We start from the raw sequence: 24,282 nt of genomic DNA, 5'->3' as shown, positions 1-24,282 counted from the left end.
CATGATATTATGAAGTCAGTAATTTAATTTTTTTTTGCAAGTAATGAATATTTAATGAACAAATTTGTATAGGTATTAGGTAATCACTGTATATACAGCATACTGCTAATAACTGCAACCCTTGCGGAAGTTGGTTATTGTTGATAGGACCTAACATATCATGTCCTATAGAATTTTGCTTCCTAACACCCATAAAACCAGAAGATAGCAGCACCAAAACAGTATAAAGCTGGTTTCCCTACACTATTTTCAAAATCTTTTTGTCAACTATACTTACGAATAATTTAAAAATTTAAATTACTTTAGAATAATTTCTGTTTAATTAAACATTATTTAATGCAATCCTGTCATATTTCATTTCGTACATCGATTAATTCAACAAACTTAAAGCACTTATGCAAATTATTTGGATGCAATGAATGAAATACTATGTGTATTTCATTCATTGCATAAAAATAAAAACAAAACCTTGTAAAAATAAATGGTTAAATATAAAACGTTACTTTCACATATTAAAAGAAAGTATCATTGATTCATATGGCCTATAAAATTGCCATAAAAAATCAATTGTACATTATGTTTTGGTGCACGTAAAATTAAACTTAATGCTTCCAGAATGAAGTGAAACAGTAATAAATGGATAAGTTTGTTATTCTAATTAGAAAATAAAATGTTCTTAGAAAACAGACACCTACTGACCTTATAACAGCGTCACGTTTTCTCCACCTTCATGCGATCCGGTTTGCCACATCAGTGCCGATTCAAGCCACATAATAACCAAATACGAGTATCACAACAATGCACTTTCCACAACAATCAATTAATCATGCGCTATTATTTTTAATTTTTAATATCCTTAGCACTGCACGCCCACAAGTAGCGGACCGACACAAACAGCATTCGGTCGGAAGCTTAATTTCTATAGACACAAGAAACGTCAATAATTCAGACCAACAGTGGTGAAAAATAATAAAGTAATGCACGAAATGAAACAGATTATTTACTTATACATTATGAAACGTTTACGTGTACATTCATGTTACAAATTGTTCGAAAGAACTATATCACCGATAAATGACGAAAAATAATTTATTTTCACGAGCGACACTAGCTACACACACAGACCTGCTTCCATAATTTTATGCTTTGAAGCTTTCGATTTCGATTGTACCAACGATTAAAGTATGAACACACGAATCGATATTACTATATAGTGCTCGTTTCGTTTGGTCTGACTCGATGGTTGGGTTGGGTTACTCGATGCTCGATTCATCATTGTTTTAAAACCTATGGCACACGTTAGATTAAATTGTGAGGATAAAAACTTTAAACTAGAAGTAATTCCAAAAAAAAAATACAAATGTGTAACTTTCACTACAAATATCAAAAATTGTTTATTTGTCGTTTTAAAATATCAAAGGAACGATTAGATAATTTTGCAAGTCGAATTGTCTATGTACCTTTTTCTAATGCCAGGTTTAGATACTCGTTGACAATCCGATGAATAATTCCCTGGACAATGAATGGAGGACAGACGCGTAATACATAGATTGTCTTAGATTCACGCTGAAACACTGAAGTGCTGCACGGAGGACGGACGAACGTGGCGTGAGCCCATTACACTAGAATGAGTTATTTACATACTTGTACTCGAGCTTACTCGTCTGATATCGTTGAGTGTGTAAACCTAGCATAAAATGTAATATGACTTAGATACGGGCGAATAATCGCCGGGTTACTTACTGAATGATAACGAGTATGTAAACACTGTAGATGACGGCAAACGCGAAACCCTTTAAATAAATCTACAGCCTACGGAGAGCAGACGAGCGTTGAGGCGAGTACTGATTGGATTAAATCGTATTTCCGTCTATTTATCTGCACTTAGCGAGTATCTAACCCCGGCATTACACAATGACGCCATGGGAGTTCGATAGGTGTTCTGTGCGCCATGGCATTATGATTTGGTATCCTGAATCACGATATTGAAATATTCTTTACTGAAGTACCACACGTATCTTTACTAGTATTTCGTTATAAAAAAAATAGGATACTGTTACATTTCAATCTACCAAGTTAAGGTTTTCAAAGTTATATGGGATATAGACTTTTGCTCATTAAACCAGTCCCACACGATAAGTTGGTGATTTTAATTATTCTTTCTATTATCACAGCCACATTGTACCACTTTTCTACCACAAAAAAATTAAAATACTGATTGCTATAACGTAATAAATTTTATTAAAAAACTCAATGTTTTCAACCAAGCATGTACTTATATTGTATAGGATATAATATGTTAATATAGATATTATGATTTAAAATTTTGATTTTTAATTTAGCGATTTAATTTATAGAATGACACAACAGCTCTTCTTTCGTCTCCAGCGTGATTCAGCAGACCTCCGCTTATACGCATTTTGGATTCGTTTCTTATGCGTCCTATGCGAACGATTTTGACTCAGTCTGGAATCTTTAGACTGTACTCTAGCGCAGTCGCATGGCGAGCCCGCCCGGGTTACAGTGTCCATGGCACTGGGACATTTCCTCTTTGTCTTGATGCATTTTTTGTAACATTTGTCGGGTTCTGGACATGGCGCCGGCCTAGGCCTGTGCTTGTGCGCGCTACACGTCGGCGCTGAAACGCATGGTTTCAAGCTTTTCGTGGAGTATACAGCTGTAACATAAAAATAGTCTTAAGAACTTTTAAGATGATATTATTCATTTCTACTATATTTAGAATAGTTAACTTTAACTTTTGTTAATAGTTTACACAGTAACATTGATAGAATAAACTTTATAAGCAAAATCGAGGTAAGCATCGCTTTAAGATAATGAAAAATAATATTAGTAAAAAATATTTATTAAGATAGTTATTAAAAAGTTACACCTTTTTGATACAACATATTTTGTAATATTAATGAATACAGCGTATTTTACCAAAATAAACTTTAAATATCTAATTGTAAGGGTGTCTTTCACACACAAATGTGTCATATTTTTGGATAATTATACAAATAGATATAATAAAGCATAACCTTACATAATACAAGAGAGGTAGGTTAAGTCATTGTATAGGTATTATTATTGTCTAATAATTCTATTTTATCAAAGTATCACGCAACAGCGTCTGCTCCGTTTAAGTCTTCCTCTATGTCCTTTTCCAGCGCAACAGTCTGTACTCGATCTCGGTTTTCCCTTCTTCCTTGTGTAATCTAAATAACTGTGGCTTCCCGTCAATCTATCTCTCTTCCTCAACTGAGCCTCTCTAGATTTTCTCTTTAGAAATCTCTCTACTTCAGCTACTTTTCTGGGATCTGCGCTACTTTTATATTTCCCACAGCTGGCGCATTTTGCTTTGGATCTGGTGGACATAATCGAAACCGCACTTTGACATGGTCTTATGTTTTTGGAGATGGTTCTTTTCAAACATTTCTCGGGGTTCTGGCACGGAGGCGGTGTAGGGTGACATCGTACCGGCGAGCATGATGCTGACGGTGTGCAGGGTGGATGTATAGCAGGGGCCATTTGCGTTGTTTTTACTCTGAAAATGAACGGTTTCTTGTTACTCTAATCACCAAAAAGCACAATCAATAAAAAATAATAAAAGAAGCCAGCTTCATTTATTAATATGCCATTCTTGCTACTGTTTATTGATGAATGTTAGTAATATTTATTTAAACTTACCTACGCTTGATCCCTTATTCGAAGCTCACAAATAAAAAATGTATTAAATTATAGAACGCGAAACGGTTGAAATTAACGCAAATGTATATTGATTGTAAATCTATATAGATTTCGCGAATAAACGTTCGAAGCATAACAAATTATTTACAAAAATATAACATGTAATTATGAGTGATACTCACAATACTTGTTCATGTTATATTGTAACTTCTAGTGGATTGCCCGGATTCTCCTCCAGCTTCGATTTACACTAAGGAATTAAAGAACAACTGTTTATTTAAGCTTGTGCAGATTTCTAGACCCTCGCATTTTTATGTATATAACATTTTTAAAACTATGCTTGGTCTTAAATTCAATTACGCAAATCTATATTAGCAGTTACTACAAACGTACATGCAATCAGTCTTTATTACAATAGCCCTTAGTTCACGATTAGAAGATGATTGTCAAAGCGTTTTACTACTCCTTCAAAGTAAAATTCTGAAAAATGAATAATGGATGACTAAAATACTGTATTTGTTAATGCGCCTAAAGTAATCACACTTAAAGTTTGAATCATGTTTAAGACTTTGTAGCAATAAGAGGCTGGCTTCTTTTTGATTATTATAATCTACAAGAATAACTTTTTATACACAGTTGTCTAAGCTATCAGTGGTTTGAAATCAGCACATTTTTGAATTGCGTATTTGTTCCAGGACTTACCCATAATACTTCTGTAACGGTCACTTACTGGCTATTGAGTAGTTATATCATCGTTTCGACTGTTTTACTATTGATTTTTAGTTTTACTATTTATTTTACAAACTGGAGATTTTGCATTTTGACAGATTTTGGTATGTCTGTTTGATCTTCTATTTTTCAATAATGACTAACGGTAATTATTCTTTTGTAATGTTCTACATGGACAGCTGTTGCAAAAAAGTTACAGATTCTGATATTTTAAGTAGATTGAAAATGTTTGTCGTGTAAGGCAACTTTTTTCAGCAATAAAAAGGTATAAGTAATGGTAATTTCAATCGAGATTATATACTTTTTCAATGCTATATCTGTTATACCAATTTTTGTTACTTGAACTAATTATATTTGATTGATTTTCGGGAAAAATCTACATTAATAACACAAATATACAAGCTTAGGCATTTATTTGAATAACGTAGTAGCTTGATTTACATAGTTATTTTAACAAGATAACATAAATAAGTTTTGTACATACAATTTTAAATTTCAATACTGCACACAGTCGAAACTTACACATAACTACTTTATAACATAATTTTAAATTTTAATAATATGTATAGACATTTTTATTATTATTTCCTAAACTATTACAGTAACTGTAATGCATATAAAACGTTGCGTTAGGACATACAGTTAAGAATAAATAAAAAAAATGCCCATGATGCGCAATATTGTAAAATACGTGATTATTGCAATATTTCCTCTGTGGTTTTTATACATTCGTGTTAAGTAATTCATACATTTTCATTAAGAAATATTTAGTAAGTTTTATTGCAATAGTAGACGATACAATAACTATAATGTGCGCTTAGCAACACTCGATAACATTATAAAAACATGATTATAACATAACATGGTGCAAAATATTATGCAGATAAGTATTATAAAGCTTGTGATAGATGTGTATTTCTCTTAGTGTAAGGAAAGTCGAAACTAATATATACTTTGTATGTTTCAATCCTAAACATAAAGTGAAACACAGATTTTTTCGAAGAATGTAATACACTTTCAAAATGTTTTAATTTGCATGTTAGAAAATTGAATAAACTAACCGCACGCATCTTTGGACACAGCCATAACTAAAATGCAACTTGCATATAGTGAAGCAGGGAGGAATGTCTAAAAGATTTACAGTCACAATATGCAAAAAATGTGATAAAATATAATTTATATATTTTTTACTTTAATTTACGTATAAACGAAAGTAATGTTTCATGACACGTGTCGTCACGTATGATACGTATCGTTACGTCAGTTACGATCCGCGTAGTCGTGACACTTCATTGGGTTCATCATGTTTTACAATGCTGCATCATTTGAGATACACTCTGTTGTCTTACATCCGTTATTAATATTCAATCTATCCACTACTTTACTTATCAAAATCGACATTTGATCATACTTCGTACGAGACATTGTCAAATTTCGATCTTGGGTAGGTGAAAAGGGGATAGATTATTAACAACGGGCGCTACTAACAGACATTTACGAAAGTAGGGATCCACTAAACTTATAAACGGTCACGACTTTCCGACGAAACATATCACGAAACATTTGTTTCGTATATACGCGGCTATAAGAAGTGATATTTATTTATAGTATTAATTATATTAATACGATATAATATTATATAGCACGTTTCTTAGAATCGTCGTACGGCAGATGGCGCTCGGGGAGCGTCATGTGGAAGTGCGGACAGTGCATTAGTTGTCTTTTTTTGATGTAGATTCCTGATAAGTCGGGGGTTGATCCTGAAACACACAATTCAAAGCATGAGTATCAAATCTTACTGATATAAGGCAAGGCTTAACTGCATACATTAAACTTATAGTGCTTTTACGTTGATTATTCTACCGCCTCGTCTATTTTTGTCTTCTAGGATTATACTGGTATAGTGCTGTAAGTTGTAGACAAATAATCATAAAAAGATATTGAATCGAGTTGTGGAATTTTTCTTCTCAGTCGTAGCAATGTTTTAGAGTTGTTTTCAAGTTTAGGTATAGTTAATGTGCCGCAGTAACGCCACATAACACAAGGTTGACTACAAGTTTATATACTGAATATGGGAGAATATATCATTCTGGCATCAGATATCAGAGTAAACAATAAAGTATAGAACGATTGTATATAAAGTAGAAGCTTGTATTGTTTTTAGTTAAGCAAAGTTTAATAATAAATCTAAAAAAATAAAGTTATATATAAACACAACAAACAATTTTATAACAAAATAAAAAAATTGTTACTATTTAAAAAATATGATCATATCATTACATGAGGCGATTTACAAGTATTTAGTGTATTTTATTTTAAATGGTCTATTTGTAAATGGATTATAAGAAAAAACAAATGCATATTTCAAATCAGTTCTATGAATTACTCACGCTGTAAGGTGGTGGTACATAAGCAGTTTGTGGCTTGTTGGGATCGTAGTACGCGCTTTGCGCTGCCTCGGCTGCTTTAGCATCTGAAATTGTTATTGAAACTACTGCAACAATACACTCAAATACACACTGTGATGTTAATTCAACAATATATACAATTAACTACACAAAAATACTTTAATCTAAGCGGTTTCAATGATTACAGCGGTTAATATAAACTAAGCTGCTACGAAGCATTCTCAACAACAACTCACGCGCGCAGGAGCGTCGGCATGTAGTTAGAAATAGTAAAACGGTCCTTGAAATTGAACAATCAATAAATTAGACTTTTTTATATACTGATATATTTGTTAGAGACGACCAGAGACTAATATTTTTTTTTTGTGTAGTACCCATTACAAGGATAATAAAATTAGTTTCATATCAACTTTATATTTTTCAGAGATTTTCAAATTACACAGGGTATGGTGCTAGCAAACAGGATTTGTCTAGTGTCTGACAATTAACGACGGATTACACAATGGTTCCATTCAAGTATAGTTGCAACCAATTTTTAAATTGATTTTTAAATATCAATGTCACCTCAAGGAGTAAGACAATACACACATACATGCAACACTAATTTTTTTTAAGAATAGGGATCGACTGGTGGAAGGGCTTCAATGTGAACGAAGTATTTTAATTAAGGGGACTAATTTTGAAGAGAGATACATTCTTTCCAATAATATTTCAATAAATTTTAAAATAGATATTAAGTTTCTATGAGGGGGCACTTCATGGAGGGGATATTCTAGACAACAGCAATCAATTTAAAATAGATATAATTATTTCATGAGGTGGTCAACTCATGAACCTTCCTTGTTCCTTGTGAATCCTGAATCTATTGTAAAGAAACAAATCTATACTAATATTATAAAAAGGTAAAGTTTGTAACTTTGATTGTTTGTTTGTTTCTTTGTAAGGGTTAATCTTTGGAAATACTGAACCGATCATGAGAATTCTTTCACAATAAGAAAGCTACACTTTTCAGGAGTGCTTTAGTTTAGTTCAGTAAAAGTTCAGAAAGAAATAATGGCATATGAATATCAAGTCAGTGTAAATTAGGAAAGATTTAATGTTTTACCGGCTTGCGCCAACTAAATAGTTGAGTATAAACGAACATTGTCCCTGTAGTTCCGGGACTAGAATAGGGCTACGGTATCCCCTGCCTGTCGTAAGAGGCGACTAAAAGTGGGCTTCCGGGGTTGCGGGCGGCACGAATGGGAGCTCGAACCGTCCAGTAAGCTACCCCGGGAAAGACGGCGGCATGTGTGGTCGCATACCGTCGTAATCACCAGATATTGTGGGAGGAGCGAACGCTCCCAGAGGGTAGGGGCTTGGAGGACTCCGGTTGTGTTCCGTCGGAGGTCCCGGAGTTCTCCAACAAGCGCTGAGGACGGCCACAGGTCGGTTAGTCTTTCATAAAGGCAACGCGCGGGAAGGTTATGGTGGTTTCGTCTCACCCTGGGGCGACATGCCGGCGCTCGGCGCGGGCGCGAAGCCGCCGGGGTAGCCGGGCGGCGCGGTTGGCGCTCCGCCCCAACCTGCGCCGGAGAAGCCCGCCGCCGCCGGGTAGCCCGCGCCCGCCACGCCCGGGTACGGCGGCGGGCTCGTCGACACGAACACAGAGTTAGGCGCCGGCTGGTCGGGGAACGCCTGCAATTGGAAATGTGTACATTAAAAAAAAATCCGGCAATCCGGGACTTCCAAAGGTACATCATTTATGTGGTAAAATACAATATTTATTTATTGAACTATCGTACATAAACATGACAATTTATATCCGTTTTACGAATTTTCGATCAAGCGGCGTGTCCTGACGGGGGTTTAACATTTTTTACCCATCATAAAAAGTACAACGCCGCTACAGAAGCTTTCACTTCAAAAAGATGCTTTCTGCAGTCACAGCCCCATCTAATATTCCGAATCATCATATGACATCTGTATGTGTGTACATACTATGTACACACATAGAGAAATACACAAACACCCAGACCCAGAAACAGTTTTTTGTTTTAATTAATTTGCTTAAGAAATAAAACAATTATAAATATTATAATATATGCGCGGTTACAACGATGTTGAACTATGATAAGGTGTGAGTCAATCTCCCTTACGAAATATTCATAAGTAAGAACCCACACACAGTGTTTGTTGCAAAATTACGAGATCCTTCCATTGGTGGTGGATCGTAGTTTCACACGACAGCGTACAGCCGAATCAGGTGTTCGATATTTCACTGAACACTACCCAAGTCATCAATAATGATGAAGTAATTAATCGTTGAATAATCAACGATTAATTACTTTAAATTGGTGGCATAATATCATGACCTGACCAATTAACACCATTTGCTATTCAGTTAGTCAGCATGCACTTACTCTTTTATACAACACTCTTTTTATACGATATTACTTTCTTGCAATTTGTAAACGGTTGCCTGGAAGAGATCGCTATTTAGCGATAAGGCCGCCAGTTGTACCTTTAATTAATGTTTATTTTGTATTTTTGTTTGTTACTATAAATCTGGTGTACAATAAAGAGTATTGTATTGTATTACTTAATAAGTTTGCAGTTAATTTCCATATATTATTCTTTTTTATTATATAAAAGTAGAGAATAAGCATGCCGTCCACCTGATGGTTGGTGGTTTTTGCCGCTCAAGAATATTTGTAACCAACTCCAAATAAGACTACATTCTTCTCTGAGGTTGAGCACAGATGTGTTGCTGACTGAAGACTTAAATTGCAACACCTCAGATAAATATGTCTGCCACACCTTTAATACTGTTTTCTATTTGTATGTAATACACAGAAATTCAATTAAACACACGTATTAAAAAATCAGTGCAGTAATAGCCTAGTGCGTAAGAAACTTGGCCTCTTGATCGACGGGTCCGAATTCAAATCCCAGGCACGCTCTCTCTTTTATTTATATTATATATATTATTTATTTAAGTTATGCGCATATTAGAAATTAATTATCACTTGCTTAAATGATAAAGGAAAACATCGTGAGGAAACCTGCATAGAGAAATGTTAAAAAAAGAAGTTTTCAATGATATATGAAGTCTACCAATACGCACTTAGCCAGCACGGTGTACTATGGCCTAATCTTTCTCATCTGAGAGGAGACCTGTGTCCAGCAGTGGGACAGTAATGGGTTGATGAAGGCGGTGGAACCCTTTGTGGTTCAACTCCGGCGGCACTACCGCCACACCTATGTCTGCCTTATAACAGCAGTGTTAAGCATTGTTGTGTTCTGGTTTGAAGAGTGTGGGTGCGTTCCAGCTTAGTCCTCAGGAGTAGCGGTGCATCTGTGGCCGACCTTAGATAGGAATATCTAATCCTATCTGGGGTTGATTACATATATCCATGGGCAGCAATAGCCACGTACCATCAGGTGAACTGCATGCTCGTCTGCTATTCCTACATTATATAAAAAAAAGAATAAAATTTGTACTAACGCTGTAGGGTGGTATCCAGCCGTAGTATCCTTGCGGGGGCGGTGCGTACGCGGGCGGCGGCGCGGCGTACCACGGCCCGCTCGGCGGCGTGTACGGCGGCGGCGGCGCGTCCGGCGCTGCGTGCCTCGACGCTAACATCACATACATTATTAACCAATCCTGGCATACATGCTAACAGTCGTCCATATAGCTAAATGGATATAGCTGTAAGTCTGTATAGCTATATGCTTGTGTTCATTAATAAAAATGACAGTCGTTATAGAAACAAAGCACCAAATTATAAACGGCGCCGTAGAAAAATTGGGTAGTAAAATAAAATAATGAAATCTCTTTATGATAAATCTTTCAGTGTTTTTACTTCAAAAAATAGTAGTGGAATGATCATGAATTAGAAATCTCCTGCTGCCTCTATGTAGAAAAGGCCAAACATTAGTATCTTATTTACCACACCCTTTTAGTTAGAATAAGAAAGCTATTGCTGCTTTGATGCTGCTTTAAAACATTGTTGTATGGTAGAAATGTATAGCAGTAATACCACAAGTACAGTGGTAAATTCTAGCAATTCTATAACTTTTATAATTCTATATTTGTGAAGAGTTATAATTTTACATAAAATAAAGTACATACATATAAGGATTTAATACCCAGGTATTTATAAAATGAAGTAAATATGAGTAAACATTTAAATGCAACAAAATAAATAATGTTGTACATGTTATTGTGTGACTAACCAGTTATCATTTAGTAAACAATGTGATAAACCTTGTTCACATCTGATAAAATATCTGGTATCTTTTTCCACAAAATATTATGAGTATTATGTTTCTACATAGATATCTGAAAAATATTTTAGTGAACCTTTACTTTTGATATTATAATATGATATATAATATAATAAATTGCATACCAATATTGTGTAAACAAATTATATAAAATATAATTGTAATTACATAAAATATAATTTGTGGATATCGTATAATATACAGTGTAAACTCCATGTAACGTCACTCGATTTAACGACAAACTCTATAAAGCGTCGAAATCAATTGGCTTAGTTGGTTTAGCTTGTATTCCATACAATGATACACTCTACATAGCATTACACCCACTCTCAATAACGACCACAGTTGAGTAAAAAAAGTACCTTTTAAGTTGCTAAAATTAGTAAAAACTGCGCACCTGTGTACGTTCTTTTGTCACTTTATTATCCTAGCCCGCAATAAACTCGACTGTCGGCATCATGCATACGGAACTTTCTAAGAAATTCGTTGTTTTGTTTACCAAGATGCCTCAATATCAGAAGATATGAATAATATAATGAAAAAAATACAACAAAATTACTGGTGCAGCAAAAGACGTCAGACAAAAAAAAACAACACGCAATAGCGTTCAAATAAGATTCTTTTTAATGTACATAACTATTAACACTAGACTGAAATAAACTTTTTCTTTTTCTAATTCTGATTTTTCTTCTCTCCATTTAACGACCACTCTCTATAACGCCATAAAATGCACAGTCCCTTCAGTGCCGTTATATAGAGTTTACACTGTATTATGTAACAGGAGTATAAAAATCTCCCAATTATACTAAATTAATATTTTCAGGAAAGATAGTCCTATAGATTTGTAGACAAAATAATATAGTGTTAGAATTCTCCATCATTGAACTGTATGGCTTTTATATATATTTCTGTTTAATAGCACCAATGTACAAGTACATAGTAGATAATAGCCGTAACACAGGCTTATTTATATCAAATAATCTCCATAAGTATGCAACACATTTGTGATCATCAACCAAACCAGTCATAATAGGCAGTATAGTTGTTTAAAATATAAACTGAATAGTAAACTTAGTCCAAGCACAATACTCTAAAGTAGTCTAAAGCATTAATCAGCAAACTGCAGCCTGCGGCCTCCTTCTTGTGGTCTGTGGGTCATAGAATCCTAGAATCCTTCCTTAGAGAGACTCTGAGACTACTTTGTTTGTATTTGCCTTTTTTTTGCTGTCAAAATTTTAGATCCTGTGTTGGATGCAGCCCACCTCTCAACTAATGTAGCTATGGTGGCCGATCATCGTTGCTACAAAGATTTACAATCACTCTAAGGTTCTAATAAATGGCTTACCAAGATGTGCAGCTTTAAGCATGGCCTGTCCAAATTCAATAGCACCACCGGATTTGAATGTCAGCTTAAACTTCACTTCACCAATGAAGTTGCCATTGGGTTGTGCTCGAACTTTTCCCTTTATAAAATTTGCAGAGAACATGGGTTGCTCTACAGTTACCTAAAAAAAAGGTTTAAATACCAACTTATACTTAAAATGTATATATTTATTAACCAAAATCTATCTAACAAACTATAACCAAAAAAATATATATATATATATGCCACGAATAGATTCCTCTTCTTTTGGGAACCTCTGTCTTTTGAGAACATAGTTAAAATTCAAAATTATGTAATCTTATTAAATGATCATATTTTATCCATCAGATCATAATTTAAAATAATTTACATTTTATTGGTACAAGTAAAATAATTTACCCTTTAACCAAATTACTAAAGGTAATTTGATTGCCAAATACAATTTAATAACATATTTTTTTATAAAATTCCTAGAGCTTCTGGTATGTACACTATTTTATAAAAACACAAAATCATGTCATGGTATACTAACATCTTGTAGGGCTATAAATGGAAAACTGAAAGATCTCATAGCATCAGCGTTGTTCTTGGAATTGTAAATCATCCGATGCGTAGTGAGATACATTCTGCCATTCTTTGAGCCCTTAAATTCTGGTGTCTCGTTCCCGTAGAACTCTACAACCACATTGTCCGAGAAAAGGATGATACTGAAAGAGAAATAAATATACATTAATTATAAAGGAAGGATCTTAAGAATAATTTTAGAAATTAAAAATTTATTGATTTAAACTTTTAGCAAAAAGCTGAAATTAGCATTACTGATAACATTTAAGTGATAACATTTCAGTTTAAAGATGGATCTGATCTGAAGTTTCTTACTAGACTGATGGATTTTAACATGAGATGTTGTTGGATTCCTCCAAACTATTAGTGACACACATACAATGTAATATAAGTAATATTACACAACAATAATAGGGTATGACATCAAATTACAATGTTTCAATATACATTCTTGCTAGATTTACTTGGCAAATGTTATTTAGAATTTCTTATCTTTGGGTATTCGATAATTGATAAAATTAGATATAAGCTAATAGCACTGGAACTGGAATACATGCACATAAACCTGCATAAATAATGCAAATCGACACAACTGAAATGTAATAAAAACATTGCATAGGCAACAATCATTAACTTGCATACTTACTTTTTCAACAATATATGAAAACTAACATTATTAGTCAACGAAAACAAAGGTAATTATGGTATCATGATTAAATAATAAATATGTTCTTCATTATCAACAAAATACACTTACCATTCTCCGGCATGTATAAGCACACCGTGGTCGGCGTGAGCAGTATTTAGAGACATAACGAATTACGTTTTAAAGACTATTCAACAAAAAGTTAATTTCTTCAACAAAAATTAAAATTACTGCGCAAGCAAAACTGAATCTTTAACTTTTCTGATTGATTATTTCTCGATCAAGTCCTAGTAAATGAGTCATAACATCATAGACAATTGACAATTATGACATTTGACAGATATGATGAACGAACCTAACCCTTTAATGCTATTGAAAATATCAAGTCATGCATTTATTTATTGTCAATTAAATAGTAAATTATTTACAATATGAACCTAATAGAAATACAAAAAAATATTAATAAAACAGGTTTTAAACTTGAACAAATTCATATCAACCAGTATTAAGATTACCTTTCTTTAATGATAATCATGTTCATACATAAATCTAATATCAGATATAAAAATATATAAATATAGTTAAATAAATGCTGATAAATTATATAAAAACCTTCTAATAATATAAAATAACCTTCAGTAATCTTTCAGACCTTGTGTTAAATATATTTGTAATAATACTACAAACCTTCAGTAATACTCAAAAAATTAAATCTTATATTTTAATTTATGCAATCTATTACTAGAGATCGATTAAAAGAAACGATTTTTTTTGGTCGAAAATATAAACTCTTCGATTAATCGATCTCAGGTGGCATCCCTATTTGTTATGACATGACACCACACCACACTTGTCAGTGTGACATTGACAGGTGAAATCGCGATTTGTGCGGCGCCGGATTTTAATTTAATTTTTTTACATAAGCAATTGTATTTTTTATATTGAAATAATTACATAAATTATTTCGTTTATGTTATAGTTTGTAAAAAATTTAATATTCAAGTAATGTAATCATGGAAAAAGTTACAGAGTCTATCAACACCGATTTAAATCCGATTAAACCTATAAATGTAGATACGGTGCATAAAATATGTTCTGGACAGGTCAGTGTTCAAATTTACAAATCAGTATAATAATCGTACTTATATATTAAGAAGCAGTAACAACTTAGTAATTAGAATCTCTGTTACTATTACTATTGTACCTCTGGTGTGGCAAGAGAGACATACTTTGGCGTGGAAATCCGACTTAGTCCTCAGGGGTAGTGGCGCATCTGTAACCGACCTCAGACATGAATCTAATCGTACTTGAGACGTACATTACATATATCCCAGAGATGGCAGCAGCCACTTACCATCAGGTGGACTGCACACTTGTCTGCTACTCCTATTTTATATAACAACAAAAGAAATCCTGGTTTTTCAAAGTTGTGTTTGTTGCAAAATATCACTGGCTTAAATTGCGATGGAAAACCTACACGGCTTCAAAAGTTTTTAAAAAGTATATTTAAGGCTGTTTTAAGCCTTTCAATCCACACTTGGCCAGCATATCGACTATAGTCTAAACCCATCATGTGCTGAAAGGAGACTTATGCCTGAGTTATATTGATGAAGATGTATGGACAAATTGATTCACAAACAACTACTGCTAGTTAATTTATGCCTTTATAATGATATATACCTCAGGTGGTGCTCAGTTTAGCTGTTGCAGTAAAGGAGCTGGTGGAAAATGCTCTGGATGCCGGTGCAACAAATATTGACATCAGATTGAAGAACTATGGTCTGGACTTGATAGAAGTGTCTGATAATGGCTCTGGTGTTGTGGAACATAACTTTGCTGCCCTAAGTAAGGTTTCAGTAAGCTCAAGCTTGCTTGAAATAAGTTCAGCTTGTAGTTTTGTCTGTGTGTAAAGTTAAGAGCAAAGAAAATTGTAAATTTTGGTATAGTGAATTTTTGCATTTGCCTAAGAAAACATTATTCTTATATTTTCTCTTTTAATTTTAATTTGACAGTAGCTTAACTTAAAAAAAATAGATAGACTATTTTTAGACCAAGTATAATTAAATAATAAATATGTGATATTTAATTTGAATGAAAAATTGCAGTGACTTTTATTTCATTCATATGTATGTGATTAAAGTAACATAATCATAATATTATTTATTTCAGCTTTAAAAAGTCATACTTCAAAACTAAGTGATTATTCTGACCTACTTGAGGTTGCAAGTTTTGGGTTTCGAGGAGAAGCTTTAAGCTCACTGTGTTCCCTGGCAGACCTCACTATTACAACAAGGCATAAGAGTAGTGAATATGGTATTCCAATGATTATTCTCATTCACATGAATCTTATTTTTAAGCTTTTTAATTTCTGTAACTTTATGTTAAACTGTTATTTAGTAAATGAACTGTTACTTTGAAGTATAACATCCTACCTTAATGATTTTTACAATTAATTAAGTGCAGACTATAAAAATAACGTAAATGAAGTAATAAGTATCCTGAAAAATTATTTGTCTTTATTACAGCAACAAAAATTAATTATGATCATAAGGGTAATATAACCAGCAAGAGTCCCTGTTCTCGTCAAGTTGGAACCACTGTAACATTGTGTAACCTCTTCAGCACATTACCTGTGAGACAGAAAGAGTTCCAGAAGAATGCTAAGAGAGAATTTAATAGAATGACAAATTTACTATATGCATATTGCTTAATTTCATTGGGTGTAAAGTAAGTAGATAATAATGATTTGCAATAAAATTCTAGTTACGTTTAGTATAACAAATTGGAACCTATATAATTATATTGACCTCAATAGAGTCTCTATTCTATTGAAAAAAAAACATACATTAGTTATTTAATTTGCTTACATCCTAATCTATCATGTTCTAGGTATAGAAGTATAGAAGTCCGATGTTATTCTGATATTTCTATACATTCTTATTACAGAATAACCTGTACAAATCAAACGACTAACAATTCAAAGTCTTTGGTTGTAGCAACCACAGGATCCACATTGTACAAGGATAATATAGCCTGTGTATTTGGCATGAAACAGTTGCAAAGCATCTTGGAAATAAAAACTGAATTAGTATCAAACATTAAAGATAATATCTTTAAAGGGTTATCTGGAACAGTAGCAGAAAGTGAAGAGAGTATAAATATAGAAGATATTGAGATTGATTTATCTGAAGATTCTAATGACACTGAAAATGAAGTGAAAACACAAGATAGTAATAGTTTAAGTCAGAAATCTCAAGGATACAAAAATATTGTTAATCCTGTTGAATTAGTGGGTTTCATTTCTTCATGTGCACATGGTAGTGGTCGTTCTAGCACCGATAGACAATATTATTATGTGAACTCCAGGCCTTGTGAACCAACTAAAATAATGAAGCTTGTTAATGAGATATACAGGCAATACAATCCTAACCAATATCCATTCGTTTTTATTAATGTAAATTTAGACAGGACATCTGTGGATGTTAATGTCACCCCAGATAAAAGAACAGTGTTCTTAACTAAAGAGAAGATGATAATGGATGTACTGAAAGCATCTCTATTAAAACTTTTTGAAAATATACCAAGAACTCTCAAATTAGAGTCGTCCTCTAATATGTTAAGCCAAATTTCTGATGTAAAACCCGACCTCGATCAACCGCGCATATTCAATTCTTTTATAAAACAATTTAGTAAAAATAATCTTTCTGTTTCTGATAAATCCTTAGAAGATGCGAAAGATAAGAAGCAATTTGAATTAAAACGAAAGTCGACTACTTTATTAGATTTTGTTAAATCTAAAACAAAAAAGAACAATGATAATTTTAATGATACTGATGTGCAAAATACGGAAATTGAAGGTACAAGAAAAACTTCAATAGATATAAATGAAGATGATTGTAAAGAAACAAAAGATGATGAAAACGATTGTGAATCGAAAGCAGAAAGGGAAGTAATTGATCTAAGGCAGAATATCAAAAATTTGGCTGAAAATAGAGAAGTTCTTTCTTCACCAGATAAAGATGATAAAGTGATTATGTATTTGGAAGGTGATAATTTACCCAATACGCAAATAAGAAATATAAACGACATTGTGCAAGAGCAATCACATACTTATTACTGTAAAACTAAAAATACACCTTCAAAAGCTGTGATATCCACAACAAAAGCACCTAGAAACAAAGTAGTGACTGATAGAGATGAAATTGGAAAGTCCAAAAGGAAGTGTGTCAATTTAAAAACTTCACTAGACCATGTTAAAGTATTAGCTGATATTTACAACAAGCAGAAAAACAAAAATGCACCACAGAGAGTAAAGTTTAAAGGTGCTATTAATCCCGTGTTCAATAAGAAATGTGAAGAGGAACTAAGTAGAGAGATTTCAAAAGACTCATTTAAACAGATGAAGGTGATTGGGCAGTTTAATTTGGGCTTCATAATAACACGATTAGAAGATGATCTTTTCATAATAGATCAACATGCCACTGATGAAATATATAACTTTGAAACATTACAAAAAACGACAGAACTTACTCATCAAAAATTGGTTATGTAAGTAGCAATTTCTGCTATGCCTATCCTTGCGCCATTAATATTACTGTATGTAAATTAATCATAATCTTTAGAAATACATATGAGATAGAGTTCTTATTGTAGGCTACTTATAAAATGATACACCAAAAGTTTTATTTGATCTTTTTTGCAGTCCCCAGCAGCTAGACTTAACAGGTGTGAATGAACAGATATTGATGGACAATTTGGATGTTTTTAAGAAGAATGGTTTTACTTTTGACATCAATGAAAATGCTGCGCCTACAAAGAGAGTTAAACTCTTGACCATTCCTATGTCAAAAAACTGGATATTTGGAAAAGAAGATATAGAAGAGCTTTTGTTTATGTTAAGGGTATTTATTTACCATATTCACTAATATAATGTCCATTTGTCTCTTTAGTCTATGACAAAACAATTATTTTTAAGATGAAAGTTCTTGATATATTTGTGGTACTAATTCTATATTTCTATTCATTTATAAAAGCACCAATTATCATTCACCGATGTTAAGCTGTTCATGAAGACTTTCATAAAAATGAAAAATCAGTCATATCTTCATATACACACTTATTTTTAGGAATCTGAGTCGGAATACTGCAGGCCCAGTAGAGTAAGAGCAATGTTTGCATCAAGAGCATGCAGAAAATCTGTCATGATAGGCACAGCCCTTGGCAAAGCTGATATGAAGAAGCTTGTTGATCATATGGCAGAAATAGACAAGCCATGGGTAAGACACATGTAGTTTTGATTGACTTTATTGTTGAATTGATGTTAGAAGATATAATTACGTATAACTTTTTTTCTTACTTTCTTTCAGAATTGTCCACACGGAAGACCCACAATACGTCATTTAGTTAATTTAGCAATGATACAGACAGTCGATTGAATGAAAGATCTTAAAAATCATGGATAAAATCTAATATTGTTTTATATTTAAATAAAAAATCATAATAACATTTATACATTTATTTATATCATCTATACACTGATAGTTTTGAATACATTGAAGCCAGTGTGAGCAGTAGTTACTATTACTCCTGGTATTTGTTTATGCCAGTGAAGTTCCTTTATGTCTGTCTGTCCTTGATGAATAAATAGAAGTTGTGGTGGCAGATTCTGCAAAAATAAATATTATGTATTCTATTGTAAAACAGAAAAACTAAACTAAATAATGTTTAGATATGATGTAACATTTAAATATACATATCATAATTATGTCATTGTGTTAATATATGCTAATATGTGATAGCCCTCAAATAATTTAAATTATATTTTGTAAGTGTTTAAATGATTAATTATCTGAAAAATAGAATGTTATTGGACTATCTGCCCAGGGCCACTAGTATAACTCCTTCTACGCTCTAGTAATTAATTATGTGGCTAGCATCCCATTATTTTGTGGCAGTTAAGTGCGTAATTTGTATTGCACAAATATTGGTATATTAACTTGCTGCTCTGCCTAGGACTACTCTTGCATATAACCACTCTTGCATAGGAGAAGTGGGTATATTTGCTTTTAAATATAGAATTTACCTTCAATTCCTCATCAATAACTTCATCATCATCCCTCTCCACGGCCAAGTCCCACAGTGCAACTTGATTGTCTTCACCAGCTGTTGCTAACACACTTGGCTCTGTCCAGTGCCATTCCACTGAAGTAATTGGAGCTGTGTGGTGTTTGAAGGTTCCCACTGGTGTACTATTAGTAAACTGCCTGAGGTCCCAAATGTGAAGAAAACCATCATCTCCACCTGTAAAGATAATATAATGCAAATGAGTTATATTTTTTTTAGTGGAATCTATGATTTATTAAAATTAACTTATATTGTTAGTACTTCAAAAGGTAGGAAATTTATTAATTTGAAATCATAATTTCTACTTATTTATTATAGTCCGCGTAAAACTGCTAGTCTGCTCTGAATATAGAAATGAATCGCGTCGCTATATTAAATTGTATGATTACACCTGCTCGCAACAACTTCAGAGCAGACTAGCAGTTCGACGCAGACTTTACCTAAAATAATTATAAGAATACTTGCCACTAGCTATGAAGGGTTCTTTACTGTTCCAGGTTATAACATTGATATCATTCTGATGTGCATTCTCTGCTGTTAGCATGCAAGCTTTGTGTGGTGCAGCTCTGGTATCCCAAATTCTTATTGTCTTGTCCACTGAACATGATGCTAACACATTTCTGAAAATATTATACATAATTATAAAATATCTGTCTATACAATGATTGCCTGTGAAATACACAAAATCTTAAAAACAGTTGTTTTAAACCTACTTTTGAACTATTATTTAAAAAACTCTTGTTTGCTTATTAAAACACATCTGGAAAGTAGAAACACATTTGGTAAGAAAGGGGTTTTACCGCACAGTAGGATTTTAAATTAGAAATTCATTCAGTCACAGCTGTATTGAAATTACCTTTCATTAGGTGACCACTGGATGTCCTCCACAGAACTGGTGTGTCCAACAAGGGGTCTTTGGTCCACATTCCATGTGCCAGCCTCATTCGGTTTCCAAATATGTATGTCCCTTCTACAGTCACCTGTAGCCAGCACCTATGTAATAAATATCATTTATTGTTTACTGTTACCATAAGAATTATGGTAACAAACAAGTTAATTTCACAATGTAAAAAAATTCTTTAGCATAAGCCAGATAAAAGTGTTGTAATATCTCCCTAGAAGTGTAAAGAATACGTAAAATTAATTTTAAAAAGATCTATTTTTTAAACGGTTATTTTCATCTTGAAGGTGGTAGAACCCATTGTGGTTCAACTCCGGCTGCACTACCTCCACACATATTTCTGCCTCATAACAGCAGTTTCAAGCTCTGCTTTGTTCTAGTTTGAAGGGTGTGGTAAGGGAGACATACTTTTCCGAGGCCGAGTTCCAACTTAGTCCTCACGGGTAGTGGCGCATCTGTGCCCAAACACAGGTAGGAGTTTGTAATCCTATTTGGGGTTGATTACCGATGTCCATGGGCGGCAGTAGCCACTTAACATCAGGTCTACATGCTTGTCTAAGGTAAGTCAAGGTAACATGCTTGTCTGCTACTTCTATATTATAAAAAAAAATCTTATATAGATATTATTTCAAAAATAATATTGTGCAATACTTACACCAGGCTCTGTAGGGCACCAATCTAAACCAAAGCCCTCTTGTTGGTGGCCATTGAAAGAGTACAATGGTCTAACTGGATTGTCCACGGATTCAAGATTATACCTCTCTAGCAGAACTGGTTCATCCACAGCTTGTAACTGTTGTGTTATGTTCCAAATGTCCACCATCCCAAGTTCTGACCAACTAGCTGCTAATACGGAATTCCTGAAGTTTGTTGACTGTAAACACAGAATATATTTATTGTTACATTTTTAGGTGAAGATTACTTTACCTATCATAGAAAGAAATTAGTGCACAAACACGCACAAACATCTAGTTACATTCTTATGCAATCAAGTCTAAAAGAGAATATTAATAAATATCACTCTCCAGCTTTTAAGAGCTTTAAAGAATTATTATTTACAAACACACATATCTTTGAAACACTACAATTTTTTTAAAACAACATGTGGTGTAGAGCTGAGCCGTATAGTATATAAGTTAGTGTTAGAGTAATATAAAACAGTTACAATAAAGACTTCAACACAGTAACAAGCCTATCAATACCTAAGAGCATACTTTTTCAATACACATTTTATTAGAGAACTACACACCCTTATCCTATTAACACATCCTTGGTGCTTGATGAAAGCAAATGTCATTTGTGGTTTCTTTTCCTCATCCTCCTCTTCATCCTCATCATCATCATCACTCTCTGAATCTTCTTCATCTTCAGCTTTAGAAGTTTGATGCAAATTTGACATTTTGATTACCAATATACTGAAATTTCAAATGATATTTTATAAGTAAATAAGTATTTGCATGTAAAATATGCTATGCAATTTGATAAAAATAAAACCAATTATGTGCCTATCACATTCATCTGTATGACACAAGTGTAGAATTGCTAATAATGTGTGACACTGGGTTATACATCTAAGAACTGACCAAACTCAGTGGTATAGTCCACGTAAAACTGCTAGTCCACTCTGAATATAGAAATTAATTGCGTCGCCATAGAAAACTGCTCGCAACAACAACATCACAGAGGACAAGCAGTTTGACGTGGACTATACTTTACTAGGTGCTTCTTTACAGTTGGAACTGAAAAGAATTCAATTTATTTAAGTATAGTATAAGAAATAAGGTTCCAAATTGTTTCTAATTACTTACTTATTCAAGTGAGCGCTGGATGCCTGAGTGCCGGCGACTAAATAAGTGGTCATTGGGAAGTTTTCCCGGTCCCTACCCAGATTATCTGTTACAATATCGAAGCTCAGGCATGGCGCCCCGGTCTGGGCTTGGTGCAACATAACGTACGCAGATTGATCACATACTAATTGCTCATCTTCTTTCAAAGGCTGTCCTGGAAGGAAAGTCTTAGGCCGGGTATCGTCATCGTCCTCATTACCCTCTTCCCCTTCTTCCATCCCTTCGTCGTCGCTCTCCGAAGAACTACTGTCCATCCTTTCTTCGACCTCTTGAGACATTTTATGTCTGAGTACTTTTAATAGCGTTAATATACACAATTTACACAACAACACGTGCAAAACGTACTATGATAAAGAATGGTGATGACATTTGACAATTGACACTGACATAATTATGGTGTTTTATTTTCCATAAAGTTGAATAGAAAACAACTTATTTATATGTATATGTATACTCTTTGGTTATGTGATTTTCAGACTTAGCGGTTTCATTTTTTATAATACAAAGAAACACTCTACCTAATAAAAAATACTTTGTGGCCGATTGTTACAAGTGTGTGCGGACTTATAAAATAAAATACACTGTTCCACTAGACACGCTAGTCACTTAGTCAGCAGGCTTAAGTCAATTTAGTCTGGGGCCGAGTGACCAGACTTCTTATTTTGCGGCTTTTGTTTAACGTTTAATAAATTGGTTTCATGCGGATTCGTGCCTCAAGGGAGCCCTCTTTGAAAGAACAGTTCTCAAAGAGATAATATTTGGCCCCGTGAAAATTATGTTATACTTTAATTGTCTATTTAATAGGGAATATGCACATTTTTATTTTATTATTTTAAACCACTTATTACATCGTTTTAAAATAGTAAAAAATATAAACAATTTTATTAGTGTTTGAAATATTTTTTTAAAAAATATTTAAAGTATGAATAAAATTTGACACATTTAACGCCGCCATTTTACGCGCTCTTTGAATGACGTCAAGTAGCGTGATTTGTATTGATATTGATGATAACTGTATGGACATAAAGGTATTATTAAACGTTTTCAGGTTTCATCGCTATGTACATCATAGGAAAGGCTAAATAACCACTTTATAAATATTTCCTAGAGTTATTGTGCAATACCACTACTATACATACATTATATAGTGTTTTTTCTTTTGCAAAAGATGCGAAAATACGAAAAATGTGGTGCAAGATTATAGGAAACAGATAAAGTATCTCCAAAATCGCATTAAAATTTGCATTTACTGTAACAAACAATAATTTTAGGTAAATAATTTTAAAATATTGCATTGATCATTTACTTCGTTAGGTACTTATCGACTTCTACATCAAAGACTATCATTTGAAACACACAAAATGCATTATAATCTATTATAATTTATAATATTATAAAGATAGGGTGAAGATAGGTCATAGTAGGTCATGGGCAGTAGCCACTTACCATCAGGTGGACTGTATGCTCGTCTGCTACTCCTATATTATAAAAAAAAGAGAATATTAACAAAATAAGTTATGATCAGTTAAATATGTCTGAATTGACCTATGCATAAAACCAATTTATTCATTTTGCATATTTTAGGTAAATAGTCCGATTGTGCTTTGACAAAACTACTTTCAATCATTGTTCTTGATTATTCCTAATAATACTATGTAGAAAAATCGCACTAGGCAATAAATAACACTGTAGGAATATAGACAAAAACAATTTTTCTCTCAAACAGTTTGAATATCGACGCCGAT

At 33.2% G+C, this 24,282-nt stretch overlaps 4 protein-coding genes and 1 long non-coding RNA gene across 9 annotated transcripts in view; 1 reads left to right on the top strand and 4 right to left on the bottom strand.

Moving 5' to 3' along the window:
• The window catches only part of Spn (protein phosphatase 1 regulatory subunit spinophilin), a 42,191-nt gene extending 41,032 nt beyond the window's left edge, over positions 1-1,159 (bottom strand). For both annotated transcript variants that reach the window (XM_073091533.1, XM_073091534.1), the window contains exon 1: positions 700-1,159. The gene's annotated coding sequence lies outside the window, so the exon portion shown is untranslated. The remainder of the gene's footprint in view (positions 1-699) is intronic.
• Positions 1,160-2,218: 1,059 nt separating this feature from the next.
• LOC140756035 (uncharacterized) lies at positions 2,219-4,576 on the bottom strand. Its single transcript, XR_012103864.1, has 3 exons — positions 4,390-4,576; positions 3,044-3,544; positions 2,219-2,677 (listed from the first exon to the last, which is right to left on the bottom strand). It is a non-coding gene; the product is annotated as an uncharacterized LOC140756035 (long non-coding RNA).
• A 236-nt stretch (positions 4,577-4,812) lies between these two features.
• Positions 4,813-13,986, bottom strand: Wbp2 (WW domain binding protein 2). Of its 4 annotated transcripts, none has more exons than XM_073091211.1 (7): positions 13,778-13,986; positions 12,989-13,163; positions 12,439-12,598; positions 10,312-10,442; positions 8,309-8,501; positions 7,061-7,104; positions 4,813-6,176 (listed from the first exon to the last, which is right to left on the bottom strand). In XM_073091211.1, exons 1-6 carry the CDS (start codon positions 13,831-13,833, stop codon positions 7,085-7,087), a joined length of 735 nt encoding a protein of 244 aa, XP_072947312.1. In that variant the 5' UTR covers positions 13,834-13,986; the 3' UTR covers positions 4,813-6,176; positions 7,061-7,084. The 4 variants fall into 4 exon arrangements, with proteins under 4 accessions (XP_072947312.1, XP_072947308.1, XP_072947309.1 ...); XM_073091207.1 differs by lacking the exon at positions 7,061-7,104 and adding an exon at positions 6,807-6,889; XM_073091208.1 differs by lacking the exon at positions 7,061-7,104 and adding an exon at positions 6,807-6,889 and having other exon boundaries at positions 8,390-8,501.
• A 659-nt stretch (positions 13,987-14,645) lies between these two features.
• Positions 14,646-19,175, top strand: Pms2 (mismatch repair endonuclease PMS2). The gene is made up of 8 exons (XM_073091154.1): positions 14,646-14,769; positions 15,352-15,511; positions 15,836-15,979; positions 16,192-16,393; positions 16,613-18,214; positions 18,369-18,567; positions 18,793-18,942; positions 19,033-19,175. Exons 1-8 carry the CDS (start codon positions 14,680-14,682, stop codon positions 19,099-19,101), a joined length of 2,616 nt encoding a protein of 871 aa, XP_072947255.1. The 5' UTR covers positions 14,646-14,679; the 3' UTR covers positions 19,102-19,175.
• On the bottom strand, positions 19,167-22,919 carry l(2)09851 (WD repeat-containing protein 1 l(2)09851). Its single transcript, XM_073091155.1, has 7 exons — positions 22,499-22,919; positions 21,940-22,105; positions 21,346-21,564; positions 20,646-20,782; positions 20,255-20,409; positions 19,749-19,966; positions 19,167-19,331 (listed from the first exon to the last, which is right to left on the bottom strand). The coding sequence occupies exons 1-7, from the start codon at positions 22,813-22,815 to the stop codon at positions 19,194-19,196; spliced, it is 1,350 nt and encodes a 449-aa protein (XP_072947256.1). The 5' UTR covers positions 22,816-22,919; the 3' UTR covers positions 19,167-19,193.
• Between the last annotated feature and the right edge of the window lie 1,363 nt (positions 22,920-24,282).

This window comes from Epargyreus clarus, unplaced genomic scaffold (genome assembly GCF_041222505.1).
Source record: "Epargyreus clarus isolate Ecla_fem2 unplaced genomic scaffold, WU_Ecla_fem_2.2 ptg000034l, whole genome shotgun sequence".
Classification (NCBI taxonomy): Eukaryota; Metazoa; Arthropoda; class Insecta; order Lepidoptera; family Hesperiidae; genus Epargyreus; species Epargyreus clarus.
The sequence above is the reverse complement of the archived record's forward strand: the minus strand, read 5'-3'. Positions and strand labels throughout refer to the sequence as shown.

Excerpts from the sequence above, each read along its gene's own strand:
- Wbp2 (XM_073091207.1), bottom strand. The coding sequence starts at position 13,833 with ATGTCTCTAAATACTGCTCACGCCGACCACGGTGTGCTTATACATGCC. Across the intron at positions 10,443-12,438 it reads GCTTAAAGCTGCACATCTTG|CGTCGAGGCACGCAGCGCCG; the intron begins GTAAGCCATTTA and ends ATGTGATGTTAG. Across the intron at positions 6,177-6,806 it reads ATGTACCACCACCTTACAGC|GATCAACCCCCGACTTATCA; the intron begins GTGAGTAATTCA and ends TGTGTGTTTCAG.
- Pms2 (XM_073091154.1), top strand. The coding sequence starts at position 14,680 with ATGGAAAAAGTTACAGAGTCTATCAACACCGATTTAAATCCGATTAAA. Across the intron at positions 15,980-16,191 it reads GCATAAGAGTAGTGAATATG|CAACAAAAATTAATTATGAT; the intron begins GTATTCCAATGA and ends TCTTTATTACAG. Across the intron at positions 18,943-19,032 it reads CAGAAATAGACAAGCCATGG|AATTGTCCACACGGAAGACC; the intron begins GTAAGACACATG and ends ACTTTCTTTCAG.